This window comes from Jaculus jaculus, chromosome 9, assembly GCF_020740685.1.
Source record: "Jaculus jaculus isolate mJacJac1 chromosome 9, mJacJac1.mat.Y.cur, whole genome shotgun sequence".
Taxonomy (NCBI): domain Eukaryota; kingdom Metazoa; phylum Chordata; class Mammalia; order Rodentia; family Dipodidae; genus Jaculus; species Jaculus jaculus.
In genome coordinates, this window is record NC_059110.1 from 3,494,914 (window position 1) to 3,517,183 (window position 22,270).

Below are 22,270 nucleotides of genomic sequence, written 5' to 3' on the forward strand. Positions count from 1 at the left end.
ATTGCTGGGAACATCAGGTAGGGAGGTGACAGAAGAGCCATGTATGTGGGGAGTGGTCTCTGCTACCGGCTGTAGAGGTGACCTGGTGACAGTATTAGCCTTTGGGTTGGGGAAGGTGGCGCTCTGTTAGTGCATCCCAAAAGGATTTATTTGGTCATCAGATGTTAGGTCAGTCACAGATGTGGCTATCAATTGGCCATCAAAGGGTCTATAGACAGCTCAAGGTAATTTGGCTGTGGACCTGCAACATACTATTCTGTCTGCTGAAGTTCTAGTCAGTTCATCGTTGTAGCAGCGTCTCTTGTGGCTGGGACAGACGTCCCCATGAGAAGCAGCTTGTGAGAGAAAGGGCCTCCAGGTTACAGTGTCCGGGGGAGTTTCATCATGCTGTTGAAAAGTTTGGCAGCTGGTTCACAACTTCACATATCCCTGGGGATGGGAGGAGAGAAGGAGGGAGAGATGGATGGAGAGAGAGAGAGAGACAAGTATGGGCTGCCTCTTAATACTGTGTGCTGGATGAATCAACCCCCAGGATTTCCCCACACCTCCTCTAGCGAGGCTCCACCTTCCAAAGGCTCCACCTCCTGGAAGGAAGGCTCCACTAGCAGCTGGGAACTATGGAAACCAAATCACCACTGCTGAGGCTACGGGGCACGTTTGACATTCAAGCCATCACAGTAGTCTTGCAGGGTATTTGTAGCTGTGTTCTGAGAACTTTAGTTAACGTGGAGAGTAATTCCACAGCGTTGTGATCAGCTGCAGCCACTGCACTTTCTTTTTATTTTAATCTTTTTTAATATTTTATTTTTATTTATTTATTTATTTGACAGAGAAAGAGGGAGAGAGAGAAAGAGACAGAGGGAGGGAGAGAATGGGCGCACCAGGGCCTCCAGCTACTGAAGATGAACTCCAGATGCCATGTGCCCCCTTGTGCATCTGGCTTACATGGGTCCTGGGGAATCAAACATGGGTCCTTTGGCTTTTCAGGCAAACGCCTTAACCACTAAGCCATCCCTCCAGCTCCCACTGTGCTTTCTGATAGAACTGTGGGTACAGTTGGAAGGCCCAAGGAGAGCAGTGACCTTTCAACCCTCCAGGCTTTGGAAAGGAAGTAGAATGTATAAGGATATGTGTGATGGCTTTCAAATCATAAAAATAGTTGTATTTTGAAAAGTAAAGCAAATTCAGTCTGATACTCAAAGGCACAAGGCAGATGGAAGGCAGGGAGATTACAAGCTGGGCTGCCACCTTGTGGTTAGACAGCAGACGTGCATTACAGGGAGGTGCTGAGAATGTTTACTGTTCCCATGGCAACTGCAGCCTTGGCCAGCAGGGGGTGGCAAGAGGAGCAATGTCGAAGGATTTGGAGCCTGATTGTAAGTGACCTTCCAGTGTTGGGTTTTTGATGTTTGGTTGACATTTGTTTGGGAAGATGTTTACTCAGAACTATTTTTTTAATTATCTTTTATTGACAACTTCTATACTTACAGAAAATAAACTGTGATTTTCCCTCCCCTCCCCCAGCTTCCCCCTTACAACTTCATTCTCCATCTATCCCTTCCCTCTCTCCATTAGTCTCTCTTTTATTTTGATGTAATCTTATTTTTCTCCTATTATGAGGGTCTTGTGAAGGTATTGCTAGGCACTGTGAGGTCATGTATATCGAGGCCAATTTCTGTCTGGACAATTTCATTGTAAAGATTGGTACCCTTCCTTTGGCTCTTACATTATTTCCACCACCTCTTCCTCAATGGGCCCTGAACCTTAGAGGGTGTGATAGAGATATTTCAGTGCTGGACACTCCTCCGTCACTTCTCAGCACTATGTTGCGTTTTGGGTCATCCCAGTGGTCATCACCGTCTGAAAAGAGAAGCTTCTCTAACCAGAAATGAAAATAGCATTAATATGTGAATATGAACGTTAAGTGTAGTGCTTTCAGGGCAGTTTGGTGAGAATAATATATGCATTTAACCAGACAAGAGCAGGCTTTATAACCTAAGGCTCACGACCTCCCCTGCCATAGGCTTTTGATTAGGTTTTCAGTTCCAGGCATGTATTTCCTCCCATAGAGCAGGCCTTTGGTCCAATTAGAGAATTAGTTGGTTTCCCCCAGAGCAGACATGCCACTCGTTCAGTCATTTGGCCTGTCTGGCAAAATTTGAGACTTCCAGTGTCTACTGTTTTCACTGCTGATGACTTCTGTCTCCCATAAGACTGCGTGCAGTGCAGCTTTTTCCAGCTTTCAGTTGGCTGGGCTACAGGAAGAAGGTTTTCTGCTCAGCACCAGCTTGATTACTCAATGACTTTGCTGCTCAGACATATGAAGTCCTCAGCAATAGGGTCTTACCATCTTTCTCACAGGAAATGAAGGGCCTTGGCAATAGCCTATAACGTTTTGGAGACATCAGGGACCTCAATGGCCAGCAACTCACTGGAAGGTATCCCATCCCTGGCACTGAAAATTGTCTAGTAACAATCTATGGCTTTTGTATGTGCCATTATTCAAAAAAGCCGCTTTTCATATGTCTTATTCAGAGTATCTTGAATTTTGATTGACCCTCCCTCCCCTCTTTTACACAATCTCTTCCCCTGGCCTCGCTTAGGCCTTTCCACTCCATCTAATCTGTTCTTCTACTTACATAGATATGTCGGGAGCCAACTCCCCGCTGGCCGGGGCATATATACAATACAACCCTTAAATCCTTCCGTCTCCTCCCTTCCTTATAGCCTTTTCTAGCTTACTGGTCTCAGAACAGGCTCTGAGCAGTAAGATGCTGGTGGCTGTAGGATAGGGAGGGACTCAGAGCTGAGTCTCCTCAGAGGAGCTGACGGTGATAGGCAGAGGGACAGGGTGGTGCTGTGCGCATGCATGCTGTGTGCATGCGCGTGTGTATTCTATCGGGTGTGCATGCACGTGAGAGTGTGTTATGTGGCTGTATGGTGTGTGTGTGTGTAGCTCCTTGAAGGATGGAATAAGAGGGGCGACAAGGACGAGAAGGAATCTATGTCTGTACTAGCTCATGGTACTTTTCTTTCTTTTCTCTTTGATTTCTTTCTTTCTTTGGGATTTTCAAGGTAGGGTCTCACTCTAGCCCAGGCTAACGTGGAATTCACTATCCAGTCTTAGGGTGGCCTTGAACTCCCGGTGATCCTCTTACTTCTGTCTCCTGAGTGTTTGGATTAAATGTGTGTGCCACCACACCCAGCTTTTTTTTCCCCCTAGACATCTGATATGATGTATCTTCTCCTGTGTCTGTGCTCTTAACAAATTACAATGGCTATGCCTTCAAAATTTGTTAATATTTTCTACATTGATTCTGGGCTGGTTTGGAGTACTAATATAAACAGTGTTGGAGACTTTATGAATCCTGATGCTGGGAACATTTGCTTCAGAATCCAACCAGAACTGTCCATGCAAAAGGGAGGATGGTTCATTTTTCACACAGCGATGGGACCTAGATTTGGCCACAACTCTGAAGCGAACAGAATTCTGAGATGGCTACAGTTTCATAATTCCCTGAGACAGATGCCAGGCATCATGCCCAGGTCTGCCAAGCTTTTGTAATGGTTCCAGGCATCCCTGGGGCCTGTAGACCACAGAGGCTGGACCCACAGAAGTAAGGGATGGAGAATGAGAAGCCAGTGCCAGCTAAGAGAGGCGGAGATCCACATGATGGAATGTGGAGTTTCCCCAGAGCTGAGAGTTGCCCAGGCCAGCTATCAGGACCTCTTCCCTAAGCCACAGGAAGAGGATTCTTATGGTGAGGATATGCCTGGAGGGGGACAGTGCCCCATGGCCTCTGATACTTGGATGTCTGCCCTCTGAGGCCAGACCAGGGCACCCAGCTTGCAAATAGAGTTCTGCTGGGAAACCTGAAGCTCTTTCTGGTATGGCCGGCACATCACCTGCGGTTCCTGTTACACAGCAGGAGGCCAGAGATGCCCCTCTCTTCCTGCCTGCTTGTTCCCTCTCGTGGATAGAAACAAAGCCTGTGACATGTCCCGACTTTAGAGTTGGACAGCCACTCATGAATTTCGTATGGAGTACAATATAGACCCCTCCTGCTTCCCTGTGCCCAGGCACTAATGAGATCAGGGACGCAGTGCTGTGCTGGGGAAGAGCTGTGCTTAGTGACCAGCTCTGCCACTGTGTGGCTGGACAGACCTGGCTGGGCCCGCTCGGCTGCCCTCCTCATGATAGTGATGTGGCAACTTGCAAGGTGGGCTTGTCCTGGGGACCCGTAGCTGTGGCTCATCATGGCTGTTGGTATAGCCTGGCCAGCCACCACTCAGATTGCTCCTCAAGAGCTCTGGCAGGTCTGGCTTACCACCTGTCACAGGTAGGGGGACAGGGAAGGCCTCGGCCTTGCTGATTCCTTCCCCGGGGGCTACTCCAGAAGGTTGTGCAGCTTGCTCTGTGCACATCTGTGGATTTTCTTCCATCGTGTTGTTGGGAAACAATGCAATAGAGGGACCAGCTCGGACTGACTAAAAACCTATCAGAAATACTGAGCACTGTGGACGTAGCCTAGGGGTTGGTGCAGTTACCTACTGAGCAGCGTGGTGTTCTGGTGAGAACCTACAGGGAAGACCAAATGGACACCAGGCAGCAGGAAAGGGATCATGACTACCCCTGGGACTCAGGAGCCTGAGGGCAGTGCCAGGCTGTGCTTCAGGTCTCCTTTGATTGGGGAAAACCGTGAAAGTGTGCATCTTAGTTTTACAGTTCACTAGTTCAGTCATTGTAACCCTACAAAGACAAGACTTAATTTCCAGTAATCACGATTTCACAGAAACAAGAGTTATTTTCAGTTGATTTTAGAAAAACCAGAAACTTTTCCGGAACCTCCCCTCCCTGCACTTTCCCTCTCCTGCCACTGCAAGCAGGCAGCAGTTAACACAGAAGCTAAAGATTGCATTTAGCAATAGCGAGAAAAACCTCTTGTCTCGCGGTGACCCATTGCGTTAAAGCAAGCCGTGCATGACTTTCAAGCACAGGTGAGACCATATCCTAGAGCACTAGCTAATCTGAACGTCCTTGTATAAGTTCACAGCATGGAGTCACTTAAGTCCTCCTCCAGCTCAGGCCCTTGTCGCCGTGGGCCTGCAGTGGGTGCAGAAACTGTGCACTGAGGACTCTCCTGATTTCCAGAGGAAGAAAACAAGGTTGAGGGAGGTGAGCGGACAGATGTGACACACCCGGGCAGGACCTGGTCAGACTTCAGGGCTTTGCGAGCGGCGTGCTGCCGTCACCTTCTACTGCTGGGACCAAGAGCTGGTGGGAGGGAAGACTTTAGTTTGGCTTAATAGTCTCAAAGGAAAGCTCTGTGGCAGCAGGGAAAGCATGCCATGAGCAGAGGCTGGGCATCGCCTCTTCGCCAACAGCAAGTGGAAAACAGCAACAGGAGAATGAGCCGAGATCTGACAAAGGGGAGCTGGCTATAATATCCCTCCCCCAAGAGACCTCCTCCAGCATGGCTCCACCTCCCAAGTTGCCACCAGCTGGGGACATGACATTTGAAGCAAGTGAGTTTAAGGGGAACGTCTCATTCAAACCACCATGGGGGTCATGTTATTAGTGGCAGCCTTCTCATTGAGGCTTGTGAGAAGCAGTACTTGTGTGGAGGGAGTCACTGTGCGATCAACACAGGGTTTGTCTGATGAAAACAGGAGAGAAAGTGTCGAATGACTTATCAGTCACTGGGGGCTTTGGTCTTTTAAAAGAAAGAGAGCAAAAAAAAAAAAAAAAAAGTGAATTAAAAACCCTCTTTGTCATGTGAAGTATATTTTAAAGTTAACATCTTCCAATATCATTGAGAACTGTAACTGAATTTTTAGCTTTTCTTCTAGAACCTTTGGTTAAGATATTCTGCCTCTTCCCTGTTGGCTGTTGAAGGGCTGTAAGCTTTCTGATTGGAAGCACACCTCACCACATCTGCATGTGACACACCTTAGGGATGCACAGGTGTCTTTGACATTGTGTGTGTGTGTGTGTGTGTGTGTGTGTGCGTATGTTGAATTGACCATACATGTAGCGGTCAGAGGACAGCTTCAGTGGCTAGTCCTTGCCTCCCAATTTGTTTGAAACCAGGTATCTCTTGTTATTTGCTGCTGAGCTGACCAGACTAGCTTCAGACTTCTGGAAATTTCTCCCATCTCCTTTGCTATTAGGCAAATGGGGGTTACAGAGGTCTGCCACAGCATTTTGCTTTTTTATTTTAATATTTTATTTATTTGAGAGACAGAGATAGAGAATGAGGCAGTTAGAGAGGGAGAGAGAGAGTAGGCATGCCAGGGCCTCTAGCCATTGGAAAGAAACTCCAGACAGATTGGCCACCTTGTGCATCTGGCGTATACAGTTACTGGAGAATCAAACCCGAGTCCTTAGGCTTTGCAAGCAAATGCCATGAATGCTAAGCCATCTCTCCAGCCCAGAATTCTGCTTTTATGTAGGTGCTGGGGATCCTAACTGGGGTACACATGCTTGCAAGTGCTTTATCCACTGAGCCATCTCCCCAGCCCTGCGTTTGAATTTCAGTGGCTGCTGGTTACTCAGCTCCTCCTTGGGGTGAGGCAGGCCCGCTCTCATGGCTGTTTCCTCCCTGAGCAGTTTACCTAAAGTGGAGACACTGTGAGACGCCCGGCGTTAAGACTTTATGCAACTTGCGGAAGCTTCTAAATCAACTCCAGAGACACCACAAAGAAGACATTTACCTCTACACCTCAGGACACCTGAACCCCAACAAGCTCTACAAGCCTCCCGAGATCATACTCCAACACTGGCGCAATGCCGGGCCACAGGAGGAAGCCACAACCCTGGACAGCAGGCCATACAGCAGGATGACAGCAGACATGAAAGACGCTTGGGCTTACTTTGCCGTCAACACAGCCCTGCTTCCCAACGACGCCCAGGACTCTGAGCTGTTCATGTACCTGAACCCGCTGGCGAGCCCTTCCCAGCCATCCCTGGAGGATGTCTCTTCAAAGAAAGTTCTGCACAAAGAGGAAGGGGAGGAAGAGAAAAGGACCGAAAGTCCAGTGGAAGGACGCAGGAGGGAAGAGCTCAGCCTGCCCGAGATGAAGGTACTTAAGTACTCAAAGGCGGCGTCCAGCCGCCACTGTGCCACGTCTCCGCCGGGCAGGGATGTGTACCAGTACATCAGCTCCTACTTAGCTGGAGTAACCAAAACGGACAAGTATAAGAAGTTCTTGAGTTTTCAGAAAGATGTCCTGGCAAAGCAAGACCTCCTGAAGAGTGATTTCACAGGGAGCAAGGTGGCAGCCGGACATGAGAGGAAGCTGGAACAGGTAGGGGCAACGGTGTGACAGGCTGTCCATGCAGGGCCGTGCTTCATACACCCCACGGAGGTCCCTCTCTGCCTTGGACATATCATTTACGCGCCCAGGCAGATGTAACAAAGCCGCTCCTGTCCATAATACTGGACATAGTCAGTGACAACAGTTGGGTGCTATTTGGACACTGATAAGTTGGAGGTTAGTTCATAGTGAGCAATATAATTAGGTGATTGTGGAAGCTGTGGAAATAAGGTGTCTGTGGGAGACAGAAGGGTGTGAGGCGAGGTGTGCACACCTCACCTCTGTGGAAGAACATGTAGGGAAGAAAGCAGAAGAGGGAGGCTATGCAGGTGCTTTGGTCTGGCACCCACAAGAGCAGGCTGGCATGGGCTGTGAAGTGTGGGCCTCACTTGCTTCCATGACGGCGGGGATCTCACTGATTAGGGTTCTCACAAGGTAAGCGGGGGTGCAGCTGGAGGACTGGGGAGATGCTCAGGGGTCAAAAGTACCTATTGTGCAAGCTTGATGACCAGAAGTCAGATCCTCAGAACCCACATAAAACCCACAAGGAGCACGTGTGTCTATGATCCCAACATACCCACAGCAATGGGGGGCATAGTTCTGAGCGTCCTGAATCTCCCAGACCTGCTGGTCTGGCATTTTCTGTGGCAAAGCAAGAGAGGTTCTTGTCTCAGACAAGGTGGGAAGTGAGAATCAACAACAACACGCACACACCCCACAGGCTAGAAAGGAACTGTCTATAAAAGAACCAGAGCCTGGGGTTTGGGCAGAGAACCATGATAGGAGAGGCAGAAGCCTTGCTGATGGGTGGAGTGAGGTGAACCTTTGAATGTAGGAGGAATCAAGAGGAGGGAACAAGGACAACACAAAAACAGTCATGTGTTACTAGGGTCCCAGTGACTGGGGGAGGGGAATCAGTTACCCTGACTTTCAAATACTCTGCAGAGCCCAGGCACCCTGGCGGGGGCAGCTGTGTTCTCTAGGACTCCTAAGACGGACACGCTGTTCTGAGAGGATCGTGGTGACACCGTGAGATAGACTGACCCTGTCTTCCTCTAGGAGCTCCAGAAGGTGTGCACATGCGACCCCCAACAGTTTAACAAGCTGCAGATCTTAGGAGACATCTTTGAAGACATTTGCAATAGCTCTCTGATCTTTGGTGACCTCCTGAGAGAAGTTAAGGTAATGGACTCACACAGCTTCTGCTTCGCAATCGCGTGATGACTGGGGATTGCGTGAGTGACCGCACACCTCACAGGGAGTAATCCTCCCATGCTTCCCTGTTCCTGCCCCGCACAGGAAGAGGGACTCACAGACCAGGAAAACGAGAAAGGCCCTGTGGAATAAGTGCTGCTGAAACCACAATTTCCTGCTGGAGCTGTTACATGCACAGTACAATGTGACATATAAGATTTTGTAATCAAGCATGCATGATTTTTTAAATGAATCTTTATGGAATTATAGGTTTCTTGTGATTTCATGATGTGAACAGCCTTTAAGAAGGATCTCAGTTGGTTATATAAATCTGTACTATGCCATGATAACAAGAAACGGTCAATACAGTGGCCTGGTCCCCTGTGATACTCTTGGCACCAAAATGTTCACCTTTGGAAGACCACAGAATTATCATGTGGCAAGAGATTTTTAAAAATATTTTTAGTTATGTATATAATGTGCTTTGATCATATTCACTCCCTTACTTTGCTTTATCTCCCTCTACTCTCACTAAGCCCTTTCTTGTTCTCCACGAATCCCTTCCTGCTCCTATGCCCCTTGTGTGACCTACTGAGGTAAGTCAGGGTTGCTGGCATGAAGATGGGCAAAAGGGTTATTGACTGGAGTGTAGACAACTGACCAGTGTCCACATCCCTGAAGAAGGTGACCCCCACTTTCACAATAGCCACTTGCTGCCAATAGCTCCTCTGGGAGGAATAACCAGCTGCCCCTTTCGGCACCCTTAGTGAAACCCTGACAGGCCCCGTTGCATGCAGGAAGCCACGGCTTCTGTGAGCTCCCAAGTGTAACGACCCTGTCCCGGCTGGAAGGCAGCGCCTCCCAGCATTCTTCCCCATCCTCCATTCTTACTTTCTTGCCAGCCCCTCTTCCACAATGTTCCCTGAGTCTTGGGGGGGTGTGGTCATATAGATAGATACTCCCTTTAGGGCTGAGCATACCACAGTCACTCACTCCCAGCCTTTTTGCCAGCTGTGTGTGTCTCTGTATTGACCTCTGTCAACTGCAAGAAGAAACTACCTTGACTGAGGCTGGAAACAGTGCTAATCAGTTTGAAGGTGTCTTTGACCTTGAACTGATGAATAGCTGAACTCGAGCCGCAGCGACTTAGACTTTACAAGTTGGTGTGTGCACGACTTAATCGTATTTTAACACTTACTTCTGAAATGATCTCAACTGATGTCCTTAGCCCCTGTATGACTCATACATGTGAAATACAACTCCTGCATGGTGGTGACATCTAACGCGTCTCCCATGGGCTGTTTGTGTGCACAGGACCACTATGAACTCTACATGGACATTCTCCTGGACGCCTATCCCACAGAGCAGTTCAAGGTAACCGCCATGGGAAGTGCATCAGCAGAGCCCACAGGCTCACGGCCTGCATTTCATGAGAAATTAGACATGCTCTGAACCCGAGAAGCCCCATTTGTTCCTCTGTCGTTTAAAATAGCTAGTGATCTTTATTGGGGGGGAGGGGCGAGCTTTATTCCAAGGTATGGAGGTCGGCAGGGAGAACTTTCCTGTACATTAACGCGGCTCTGCTGTTAGTCCCAAAGCACTGCTGAGTGGATACACTCCCTGAGGTGCAGAAGGGCTCCACACAGTGATTGGAAACTCTTTTCTTTGGTCATCCGGAGAGGAAAGTAGGAGTGCACTGTGACAGCAGGCACGGCCCGGGCGGCAGCACTCTTGTCACTGTGACGGCTCAGCCACGGGTGTGGCTTTCTTTCAACAACATCCCGGAGCTGCTGGCACCGCAGCTCTGGCAGCCTCGGCATCTTGGCCTCGGTCAAGTTTAAAACCCCATCTTGTGAATTAGGAACTGTTTCTAAGTCAGGTATGGTGGCGCATGCCTTTAGCCCCAGCAGTTGGGAGGCTGTGGTAAGAGGACTGACATGAGTCTATGGTCAGCCTGGGCTACATAGTGAGTTCCAGGCCAGCCTGGACTGGAGCAAAAGCTGGCCTTGAGACAAAAGGAAGAAAAAATTCCTTTCGTTATTTATAGAAAGCCTTCAGAGTATAAAAAGCTGCCTCTAAACTACTTTTCAGTCCCAAACTCTACATGGGCTTTATATCCTTTGTGCTGCATCTTTTCATGCTGAACAAAGACAGGACGCTGCAAAGCCTCCTGCTCCTTAGGGTTTGAGACTGAGTTGAAAATGAAATATTTATGCCCACATCTCAATCAAATGTCAGAATGAAAGACTTGTCAGGCCATCATGATTCTAGATCATTCCATTTCGAAACCCACTTGCCCTTCACCTAACCAGGGGAGGCCCTGCTCCCCCTCCCGTGGCACCTCGTTGGCTTGTGTCTGTGTGTGCTGATGTTAAGATCCTCTCTCACGACTTTGGAGATAATTGTGGAGGCGGTGGCAATGTTCTGAAGTCTGTGATCAGGCATGCTCTTCACCACACCCGTGGATAAGCCATGAAAATCCCCTGGCATCTTAAATATTTCTTAGGGAAACTATCTCAAAGTATTGCAAAATTTATTTTAGCCAGGGGTTGGCAGAATGGCTCCCTCAGTGAAGTGACCGCTGCCCAAGCACGAGGGCTTTGTTCTGTTTCTAGTGCCCAAGGAAACGCCAGGCGTGGCGCTGCGCACCCAGCACGGGGGAGGTTGAGACACAAGGCCTCTGAGTTTGACCTCTGGCTTCTTCATGAACACACACACGTGCCCAACATATGTGTCCAAGTGCCTGCAAACACACATACATGCTGCGCACTCATATCCATGTGCACAAAGAATCTTCCACGAGGTGTTTTTCATGCAGAACATTACCGGCGCCCCGCTTTTGTCCCTCCAGATGCAGGCACTGCAGCTGTCAATTCCACCCAGGCCCCGACATCGAGCCCGCACAGCGACCACCCGGGAAGGTTTCCACACCTCCCTGGGCTGTGCCTCACTTCCCTGTCCCCACAGACATTCTTGGCTGAAGTCAAAGGGCTGGCGAAGAGCCCTGTGAATAGAGGTGACGTTGGCCGTGCCAGGGAGAGGCTTCAGAAGCTGGAGAAGGCCACCAGGGCTGCTCTGCAGCGCAACGAGCGGTAAGACCGCGGCGCTCCCGCCCTCGCTGCAGCCGGGTTCGGGTGACGACTGTACACGACCACAGAACCGTGTGAGGGGAGCCGCTGGGTGCTCACCCTTGTCACTGCTGCTTTTATCAGCACCATTCTGGTGACCTGACTGTTTCCACAAACTTTCACACATGGGACCAGAGGCCCTGGCATGCCCATTCTCACTCTCTCTCTCTCTCTCTCTGTGTACCTACAACTAAATAAGTATTAAAATTTATGAAGAAAAATAAAAAACTTCTATAGAAAAGTTCTTGATGGGTAAGAGTGCAAGGAATCCTAAAACCCTCTACATGTCGCGATGCAGAGCCTGCAGTTGTTACCCATCTAACCCCACGTCCACACACTCTGGGATCACGATGCCTTTCTTCTCTTCCAGTGGATGATAAATGAGCTCACATGTGAAAATCTGACTTTTGGCCCCTCAGAAATGTGGCAACAAGTGACGTGTGCTCACTCCTGCATGTCCAAGTCCTTCTAAAATCGACTAAGAATAAGATAGCTGGTCAGTTTACTGGGTGCTAGGAGGAGAGCGCTGAGGGGCTACGGTGGTCACACCCTGCTTTCTAAGTGTCGTGTGCACGCCACACACGAGTGCCCAGTGGCCGCACATCCCAGCACCAGTGATAGGCTCCCTGGCCCTGCCTTCTCAAAGTGCAACATGCTACAGTGTTACTTTTTGCCTTCCCTTATGTTACATTTATGATGTGAAAAATAGCCAGGTGTGGTGGCACATACTTTTAATCCCAGCACTTGGGAGGCAGAGGTAGGAGGATCGATGTAAGTTGGAGGCCACCCTGAGACTATATAGTGAATTCCAGGTCAGCCTTGGTGAGATGCTACTTCGAAAAAGCGTATATGTATATGTATATGTATATGTATATGTATATGTATATGTATATGTATATGTATATATATATATGTGAGAGAGAATCTGAAAGAATGAATTTGGGCATGCCAGGTCTTCTTGTTGCTACAAATGAACTCCAGATGAACTTTGTGCATCTGGCTTTAGGTGGGTACTGGAGAATCGAACTCCGGCCTGATTTATGCACTTGATGACATGTGGATCTTGGTGAGGAGGCATCCTTGCTTGTTTCAGTGCACTAGCTTGACCAGTGACTTCATAAACAACCCTGAGTCGCTTTTGTGTGGGAAAGGGTACAGATCCATTGTTATTGCTCAGTAAAACCTGAGGCTTGTTGTATAAAAACAGAAGCATAAAGATGCAAGTGGGGCTCTAGAACTTGAGTAATGTTTATTTTCCGTGTTCATCCGTAGACTCAGAAATGAATTGGAGACAGAGCGCCTGTTGCTAAAATCTGCTAAAGAGAAATCAGGCAAGTACCTCCGGAGACTAGCCTGCCTCGGTCCTCCACAGCACGCTCCCTGACTCCATCCACCTCTGGCTCCTTCCCACGCTGTGCTTAGGTGGAAGCCCTGTGCATCCTTCAGTCTCAAGCTCCTGAGAGGGCTCTGGAGAATCCTCTTTGCACCCTCATTTCACTTCAGGATGAGGATTTCTTGCCTGTCCCGCAGTATACCTTCTTCTTTGTCACCATCACATCCCAGAAGTTTCTTGCTGGTCTTCCCAGTTAGAAAGCCAACTCTGGAAAATGTCATCATTTTACCAGTGTAACGTAGGGTCTGCAGAGCTAGGTTTCCACTAAGCACATACTGAATATGTGTATGAATTGAAAGAGGACTGCACCCTTTTTAAAATTCGATCATTTTCAGTTACACGCTTCAGTTTATAGTTGTATATAACTACATGGTTACATAAGTTACACTTCATGTTGTATATAATATCTAGGACATTATTAATACCCAATACTATTAATAAGAGCTGAGGTATTGAACACAAGAATGGTTTGGCTTCACACATATTTCCAGAATCGTTTAGGAGGAACGTGATGGATGAGGAGCAACTTACTCTCACAGAGAAGGTGGCAAAGAAGAGATGTGAGATACTCGATAAGTGGAAGGAAATTAAAGCTCTTGAGAAGCACATTAAAGAGAACTTTGTGCATTCCAGAATTTCAGACCTCACGGAGAATAGGCGGAAGAGCATTGAGGTATGCAATTGGACCTTTGAAATAGTCCTTTTTTTCAGCTTATTGTCTTTCATAAATACATGAGGCAATTTGATTCTGAAATTGGGTTAAATATAATCAAAGTCTGTCCAAAATGTATTTTCATTTCTAAAAAATTATAGTGGGCTTATAGAAAAATTAACATCCAACTGTAACAAACAAAGAAAAAAAGTAAAATAATAACCACTAAAACCCTAAGGTAATAGAGAGAACTATAGTGTTCAGTTAGCAGACAAAACCTGTAAAATCTACCAAAAAATTGCACTGACTGTGTGTCACAATGGGTCCACAGTCAAATTGCAAATGATATGTGATTATGTTTACAGTTTTGTGGTCATATAGCTGCGTAGATTCTACTGACAATACATTTTAAAATTAGGATAAGAATGACGTATATGGAGAGATCAGTAGTATCTAAGCAGGGAAGAGTGTATAGATCATTATCAAACATGACATGACCTTACTGTCACAGTGACGCCCAGTCCTATCTAGTATGGTGGCTCTTGGGAACAGCAAGCATTCGCGTTCTCTCGGCCTCATGCTCTTCAATTATCTTGAATATGCTCATGCACGCTACTCACTAATTCTTCCTTTTAAACATGTTTTATTCATTTTCAAGAAGCAAGATAGAGAAAGTTAGATTGAAATAGATAAAATGAATGAATGAATGAACATGGGCATGCCAGGTCTTCTTGCCCTCGTGAATGAACTCCGGATGCATGGGTAACTTTGTGCATCTGGCTTTAGGTGGGTACTGAGAAATAGCATCTGGACCAGCAGGCTTTGCAAGCAAGTGACTTTAGCCATCTCCCCAGTCTTCACCTCACGTTGCAAGTTCTGTTAATAACACGCTCAGCACTTGAGTTTGCTCGTAGGGAAGTGATTTGTTAGTGGAGAAAGTGGTCACTCCACAAAGCTGGTGTGCCTGAGCAGGGTCTCTTCATCTTCTGTGGCTTTGTCTTCAATGACTGTTACTTCACACTCACGTAAAGGATATGTTACTGGTACAAACGGACGGGGCTGAGGAGGAGGCTCCATGAATTAGTCGCTGTGGCACAAGCATGAGAACCTGAGCTCGGGTCCCTAGCACCCAAATGAACGCCAGGCAGGCGTGGCAGCCCCTATAATCCCAGCACACAGGAGGGAGGCAGAGATAGTGGATCCTTGGGACAAGCTGACTGGCTACTCAGGCTAACAAGGTGGAGCAATGGGTTGGAAGGAGAGATCTTGTCTCAATAAATATGGTGGAGAGCGATTGAGGAAGATACCTCCAGGTACACATGAACATGCATGCACGTGCACCTGCACACATGTGTGCCCAAATGCACATGAACACGCAAACACATATATTTGCATGCCACGCACATGAAGAAACAGAAAACAAAAGAAATGAAAAGTACTTTATTGGCACAGCATGCTGATGGCCATCTGAGCTGTTGGAAAAGTGGTATCAATAGATGTGCTTGGCACAGGAGTTTCATGCACCTTCAATTTATTTAAAAAGAGAGAGAGAAGGTGACCAAATCTATGGAACACCATAAAGTGGGGTGCAGTGCAATAAAATAATAAAATAAGATGTATTGTTTTGCGTGGGGGTTTTAATTTCTTCTCTCTTGACATAGCATCTCAGGTAGCCTCAAATTCACTAGCTAGCTGAGAATGACCTTGAATGTTTGGTTCTCATGCTTCTCCCTCCAAAGTGCTGGGATGATTAGGTGTGTGTGGCTAGCTCTGGCTTCTGTACTTTTATATTTAGATCAGTTAAATCACAGAAACCTGAGAAGCTCTGTATTTCTGGACTCTTTATGATTTGTCCTTCATTTCCTTATTAGTTTGTATTTCTAAGTGCTATGGCATTGACTGTTTCTTTTAATTATAATAACAACATTCTCATAATACACAAATAAAGCACAATTCTAACCAAATACCTTGTGTTAAAACCACTTCCTCTTCAGAATGATGCTATAAAGTTGGAGACAGCAAACCGAATTTTGAATAAGAAAATAAATGTAAGTTTTAAAATTTTTGTGAACTTGGGTTTATCTGCAAAAATATTTCTAGGAGTACCCATTTTTCCTGTGCCATAAATCTAGCAAAAATACACGTACTTGTCTTTCAAAATAGCTTTTGCAATGGTAGAACTATCTGGTAGAGCAGCTATCTCTTTACTGTTGGGACAAAATGCCGGGCCAGCAGCAGCTTAGGGAAGAAAAGGGTTTGTTGTTTCTGGCTCATGGTATTGAGGAGACAGTTCATCATTACAGGAAAAGCTTGGCCACAGGGCACAGCTGGAAGTCACATTTGCACAACAGCAGGGTAGAAGCAGAGAGAAAGAGTTCTGTACACCCAGGGGGGCTGGACTAAGAACCCCCAAGGACCAGCCCCATGGCACACCTCCTCCAGCAAGGCTCCACCAGCCAGGAACACGGGGCTTAGTCACAGACACATGAGGCTCTGAGGGACGTTGACACTCAAACCACCTTATGTGGCCCTGCAGATATTAGTGTAAACTAGACAGTGCAAGCTCATGTATTAGTGCAAAGAAGCCATTAAGTTGCAGCAGTTGAATGGGTCCATCACAGCAATGTCTCACACTCACCCACCAGCCACTGGAGCTCAGTGTAGTGACGGACTTGCTGACAAGGAATTGGGTGAATTGATTCAGCAGAAAATTTGAAGGTATCCCTACAATACGTGTGCCGACCAAGCCTCTCTGTTATCTATGGTGTGAGGATGTTCCTCTGGAATCTGTAGTATGAGTGGCTCTCTATTACCAATGGTGACAGTGTGTCTCCCAGTTATGTATGTCATGAGTGTGTCTCTTTGCAGTCTATGGCATGGGTGTGTCCCTATGTTATCAATCATATGCATTAGTCTGTTGATCTTGACCTAAAGGTCATTAATCTTGATCTAATCTTGCTGTGATCACACATGACCAGAATCATGGCATTCTATATGACCAAAGGATGTTTGAATCTCTACAGGTTGTTGAAAACCAGGTGAGTCAGACCATGGAAAAGAGTAGAATGACCAAGGAGGAGAAGAGGTAAGAACCATATTTATAGCAGACCTCTGTCCTGCCCACTCTACTGAATGCTGACTTTAAAATAGACATTATGGCCGGGTGTGGTGGTGCAAGCCTTTAATCCCAGCACTCAGGAGGCAGAGGTAGGAGGATCACTATGAATTCGAGGCCACCCTGAGACTACATAGTTAATTCCAGGTCAGCCTAGGCCAGAGTGAAACCCTACCCCCCAAAAACAAAAAAAAACAAAATAACAAAATAAATAAAATAGACATGCTGCATCTTGTCCTGTGCTTCACTGAAGATCTTGACCTCAATATATATATATTTGCTTATCATTATAGAAATAGATTGATCAGAGTTAGGGTGAATCCTTATAGGTAATGATCAGGAAAAGGGAGTTATGTAGCTGTGGTTGGCATTCTTTACTTAACTTTAATGGTTTTAGTGGTGATTCATGTTTTGGAAAATCCTGTACCTATCTAAATTTTTATTATTATTATTTTTAAATGTTTTATTTCTTTATTTATTTGAGAAAGAGAGAGAGAGAAAATAAGCACACCAGGGCCTCTAGCCACTGGAAACGCACTCCAGAAGCATGTGTCCTCTTCTGCATCTGGCTTATGTGGGTCCTAGGGAATCGAACCAAGGTCCTTAGGCTTCGCAGGCAAATGCTTTAACTGCTAAGCCATTACCCCAGCCTCTATCCAAAATTTTTAATTTGGAAAGTAAATGATTTCTATTACCTGTTATCTAAGTTTATACTTTGCATAGTTATTTTTCTTAGAGTTGGAATCACAGTTCAAACCTTGAGATTTGGTACAAGTGGGAGCAATAAAAAGATGAGAGTTTACTCATGAAAGGGAGTATTTACATCAACCCAGAACAGACTGCTGCGTGCCGTTGGTGTGATTTCAATGGCATTGTCCAGGCAGCAGAATTGTGCTTCCTCCTTCCTGGCTCCCTGCATATGTCACTGCCTCCTGAGTCTCAGGATGGTTGTGTGTATGCATTAGATCCTGATTCCAAGGAGGATGAGAAGGGCCAATCATGGACCAGTATGCAAGTACCTCCCCTTGAGGTACTTCTACTCCATTAGGAAAGACAGTCTTTTTCAGAGACTTCTGCCCACATTCAGTTGTTCCATACCATGTCCCGTCACTATCCTTAGCTGCAATGGCAACCAGATGCTATAAAATTTTGTTTCCCCTTACAAGAAAGTTATGGGGACAGGATGAGGATTGAATGGGCCATCTGGGGATTTAGATTCCTTCTACCACGTTGGATACTCTCAAAGGCAAACAGCACATCTATGCACATCACACTGGGCAGCTCCTTCCTCCACCTCAGCGGTGGGCATGAGCATGCCTGAGGTGCAGGTTACCTTCATAGTAATGGTCACCCAAGAAGTGTGGGTTACCTTCATAGTAACAGTCACCCCAGAAGTGCCTCAGAAGAAGCAGCCAAAGGCTGTGTAATGTCTGTGACACTCAAGGCCAGAGACCTGTTAATGAAACTACTCAAAAACAAAAGTTAGTTGTTCCAAAGTCTCAACTGTTTGGGAGTAAATATGTCTTAAATAGATGTCTATTTAGAAATATTCTCTTCTCTTTAACATACTTTTTCAAATTGATGGTATTCATTTGTTATTTTCTTAAGGAGTTTTTGGCAATTTGTTAAGAAATTTACACAATTCGAGGAAATAGAGGACTCTCAGACAACTGGAAAATGATCTACAACGTTATGATTTCCAAATGCATCACCTGGATATTTGTTGAACTATATAAGCTGATTTTATAAATGGTTGTCCTAATAAAATTAACATGTGACATGCATTCTTCTCGAGACATTGATGAAAACATGCTCACTAATGACTCACACTTCCACAGATACATGTATAATGGTGCTTGCTCTCGGAGGAGATGCAGGACAAAATACTTCTGAATATTTAATAAGAATAAAAATATATCCCTGCTGGAATACAGAACAAATGTCTTTGCTTACACAGGTTTTTATACATGAGTTTAATAAAATAGAACATATTGGTTGTATTAGTAACTTTCTCATCACTGTGACCACATCACCTGACAGAAACAACTTGAGGGGGAAAAAGGTTTGTTTCCAAGGTTTCAGTCCAACTTGGTGGGGAAGGAGCATGGTGGAACAATTCAGTTCATTGTAGAAGGAGCAAGTGATGTCAGCTGTTTATGTCAGACTCACCAGAGAGCAGGGAGGTTCAGAACCTAAAAGCCCTCACATAGTGAGCTACTTCTGACAACTATGCATGTGGATTTAGACCAAGAAGCCTCTGTGTAGACAGCTGAAGACTTGGCCTTCTTATGTTCCTGACTCAGATTATTATTTAGGTCAATTCTTTCATGGTATGCTGGTTCAATGAAAGAGGGCCCTTCCTGTCATTTCTCTCCAGCAAAGAGGGGAATTTTCCCAGAAGGTATGCCTAATGATAGAGGGCAAAATCCAATAGAAACCCAGACTATCAGAGTACATTGTGAGATAGCCAGAAACCCAGCATAAAGGAGTCACACTCAGATTTGAGCATGTCAGGAATAGTTCATCTGCAAAAAAAACAAAACAAAACAAAGAAACAAACAAAAAAAACAACAAAAAAACTTGCAGTTTCCTTCTTGATGCTGCCCAAACTTCTGACCATAAGCAGCTTAATGAAGAAAATGGGTTTACAGTCCTGAGGCGCAGCTCAGTGACAACGGGCAAAGGCAAGGCATGAGCGAGGCTGGGCATCACCTCTGCCCCAGAAGGTGGACAACAGCACCAGGAGAGGGAGCCCACGCTGGCAAGGGGAAGCTAGCCACCGCACTCCTCAGGCAGCCCTCAACAACACTCCTCCCCAGCAAAGATCCAGCCCACACATTGTCCTCAGCTAGAATCCAAACTGGACTTCTGGAAAGCGACGGCGAGCAGCTGGCACATCTGCATGGACAGCAGGTCTGACTGTGGCCCCAGTCTCCCCGAGCAGAAAGGAGGGTGAATCTGGGAAGTTACAGTCGGGGTGGAGCCGGGGGATGACCATGCTCCTGTGAGTGTCTGCTGAGATCTGTTGCCATCACAGCATCTCTACCACTTGCCGTCTGCTTTGCTTTCTGGTGGTGAAAATGAAGCAGAGGCGCTGAGACTGGGACACCCACCGCACTGGCTCCTGACTCCTGAACCATATGGGATCTATATACATTGATGCCATCCTGAGCGGGATTTAGAGAAAAGTGAGGGAAACTGGGCTTTTTGAGGAATTTTTATTCTCTGTTTGTGTTAGAGCATAGAGATGAAGTCATTCCATGTGCAATCTCTAACTACAATACAGGCATTTTAGCAATTACAAGGTCTTACCTGTTAGCCCTCATATATTTTAATTTGATTTGAGACAGAGAGAGAATGGGTGTGTGGGTATGCCAGGGCCTTCAGCCACTGCAAACGAACTCCAGAAGCACGTGCCACCTTGTGCATCTGGCTTTCTTGGGTCCTGGGGAATCGAATCTGGGTCTTTTGGCTCTGCAGACAAGTGCCCTCACTGCTAAGCCATCCCTCCAGCCAAGCCCTCTTTCACCCACTAGAGAAGCACTGCTTATGACTCTGCACAAAGCCCGGGCCATGCCCCCTTCTCTGCTGTCGTGGAGACTTCAAGCAAACCCAGGCAGTGCAGGACGCAAATGCACCTCTGCTGGAGATGTCTACTTCCGTTGTTTCTTTGTGTGGATTTTATGAGGAGCTGTGTTAGTGAGAATACCCCTTCAGGACTCTTTAAGGCATAGAAACATTTTCAAGGCCTAAATTGTATCACTTATAAACAATAAGCAAGAATCTTTTATTGTCTTGTTCTCTAGGAAGTCTGCATGCGCTTGGCCTCAGACTGGAGCAGAGGAGGCGGCGGGGCGTTTTGTGGGGTGACTGGGGCTCTGAAGAACAAGCAAGAGCCTGAGCATCCCCTGCTCTAGCGCCCCTTCAGACCGTCTTTGTTTCTGCGCCTTTCTAGTTTTATTTGGTGTGTGTGTTCATGTCGTGTGCTTGTGTGTGAGCGCATTTATGCGTGGGCTTGGGGAGGCCGCAGGTTGAGATCAGGTGTCTTCAATCACTGCCTACTTTTTGAGACAAGGTCTCTCACTGAAACTAGAGCTCACTGACACAGACACACGCATCAGCCAACAAATAGCTCTTGGGGGTTCTTCTGTGTCCAACTCTCCAGTACCGGCATTACGGGTGCTCCACGTCCAGGTTTTCTTTTTCTTTTTCTTTTTTCGAGGTAGGGTCTCACTCTGGCCCAGGCTGACCAGGAATTCACTATGTAGCCTCAGGGTGGCCTTGAACTCACAGCAATACTCCTACTTCTGCCTCCCGAGTGCTGGAATTAAAGGTGTGCGCCACCATGCCTGGCTCCACATCCAACTTTTGATGTGGGTGCTGGGGACCCACATGCAAACCCTTACATTTATGTGGCAAACACTTCAGCCACTGTGCCAACTCCACGCCCCCTTTCCAGTTTCAATACCTGTTTGTGCAGTGGTGATTCTCTTGGCTCCCTTCACTTATATTTGTTTGCAGCTGTTCCCTGCCTGCTCACTTATCAGAGACAGAGGGCAGAGGGTGTCTTTACCCGTACCCCTGAAATCCTATTCTATGCACCTTGACTCTCCTCTCAAAATTTCAACAGCAGAAACTGGGCACAGTGGTGCACGCCATTAATTCTAGCTACCTGGGAAGCTGAGGCAGGAGTATCACAAGTTTGAGGCTAGCCTGGACTACCTATGTGAGTTCAATGCCAGACTGGACATTGTAGTTGAGACTCTCTTAAAATGAAAAAAAAAATAGTAAAAAGCAGCCGGGCGTGGTAGTGCACGCCTCTGATCCCAGCACTCCACTCGGGAGGCAGAGGTAGGAGGATTGCCGTGAGTTCAAGGCCACCCTGAGACTTCCTAGTGAATTCCAGGTCAGTCTGGGCTAGAGTGATACCCACCTCAAAAAACAAACAAATAAAAAAGTAAAAAGCAGATGCTATGTGGGAGAATCACTTTCCTTTTATTCATAATTCCCTAATGACTTATGAAATGCTTTATGTCACCATCCACTTGACAGGACTTGGAGTCACCTGTGAGGGACGAGGTTAGCCCCTGTCATGGCCGCCAAGCACAGTAGAAATCACAAAGCTGACAACCTTGTTCGTTACTGCATTCACCGAGCTAGTTGGCCCTCAAGTTTCCAGGTAATTGTCCTGTCCCCATCTCCCACCTGGCCACAGGTGTGCTGAATCACAGCCACCCACTACAGTGTCCAGTTTTTTTGGGGTGGGTGGTGGGGGGCGTTCTGGGGATCTGAACTCAGACACTCCAGCTTGTGTGGCAGGTTTTTGATCCACTGAGGCATCTCCCCACCTTCTTGCCAAAAATGCTTTTCCACTCTGTGACTTGCCCTGTATTTTCTTGATATTCATGTTCATCCCATATTTTGAAAATACTTTTTTTTTTAAATGAATTGAGTCATTAATAAAAGGTTCA

General features: G+C 46.7%; 1 protein-coding gene across 2 annotated transcripts; it reads left to right on the plus strand.

Annotated features, from left to right (window-relative positions):
• Nucleotides 1-1,325: 1,325 nt before the first annotated feature.
• On the plus strand, nucleotides 1,326-21,942 carry C9H6orf118 (chromosome 9 C6orf118 homolog). Of its 2 annotated transcripts, none has more exons than XM_045159635.1 (10): nucleotides 1,326-1,376; nucleotides 6,611-7,308; nucleotides 8,377-8,499; nucleotides 9,826-9,885; nucleotides 11,479-11,603; nucleotides 12,912-12,970; nucleotides 13,524-13,705; nucleotides 15,679-15,732; nucleotides 16,708-16,769; nucleotides 21,852-21,942. In XM_045159635.1, the coding sequence occupies exons 1-10, from the start codon at nucleotides 1,352-1,354 to the stop codon at nucleotides 21,868-21,870; spliced, it is 1,407 nt and encodes a 468-aa protein (XP_045015570.1). In that variant the 5' UTR covers nucleotides 1,326-1,351; the 3' UTR covers nucleotides 21,871-21,942. The 2 variants fall into 2 exon arrangements, with proteins under 2 accessions (XP_045015570.1, XP_045015569.1); XM_045159634.1 differs by lacking the exon at nucleotides 21,852-21,942 and adding an exon at nucleotides 18,408-18,575.
• Nucleotides 21,943-22,270: the final 328 nt, after the last annotated feature.

Excerpts from the sequence above, each read along its gene's own strand:
- C9H6orf118 (XM_045159634.1), top strand. The coding sequence starts at position 1,352 with ATGTCGAAGGATTTGGAGCCTGATT. Across the intron at positions 9,886-11,478 it reads ATCCCACAGAGCAGTTCAAG|ACATTCTTGGCTGAAGTCAA; the intron begins GTAACCGCCATG and ends CTGTCCCCACAG. Across the intron at positions 15,733-16,707 it reads TTTTGAATAAGAAAATAAAT|GTTGTTGAAAACCAGGTGAG; the intron begins GTAAGTTTTAAA and ends GAATCTCTACAG.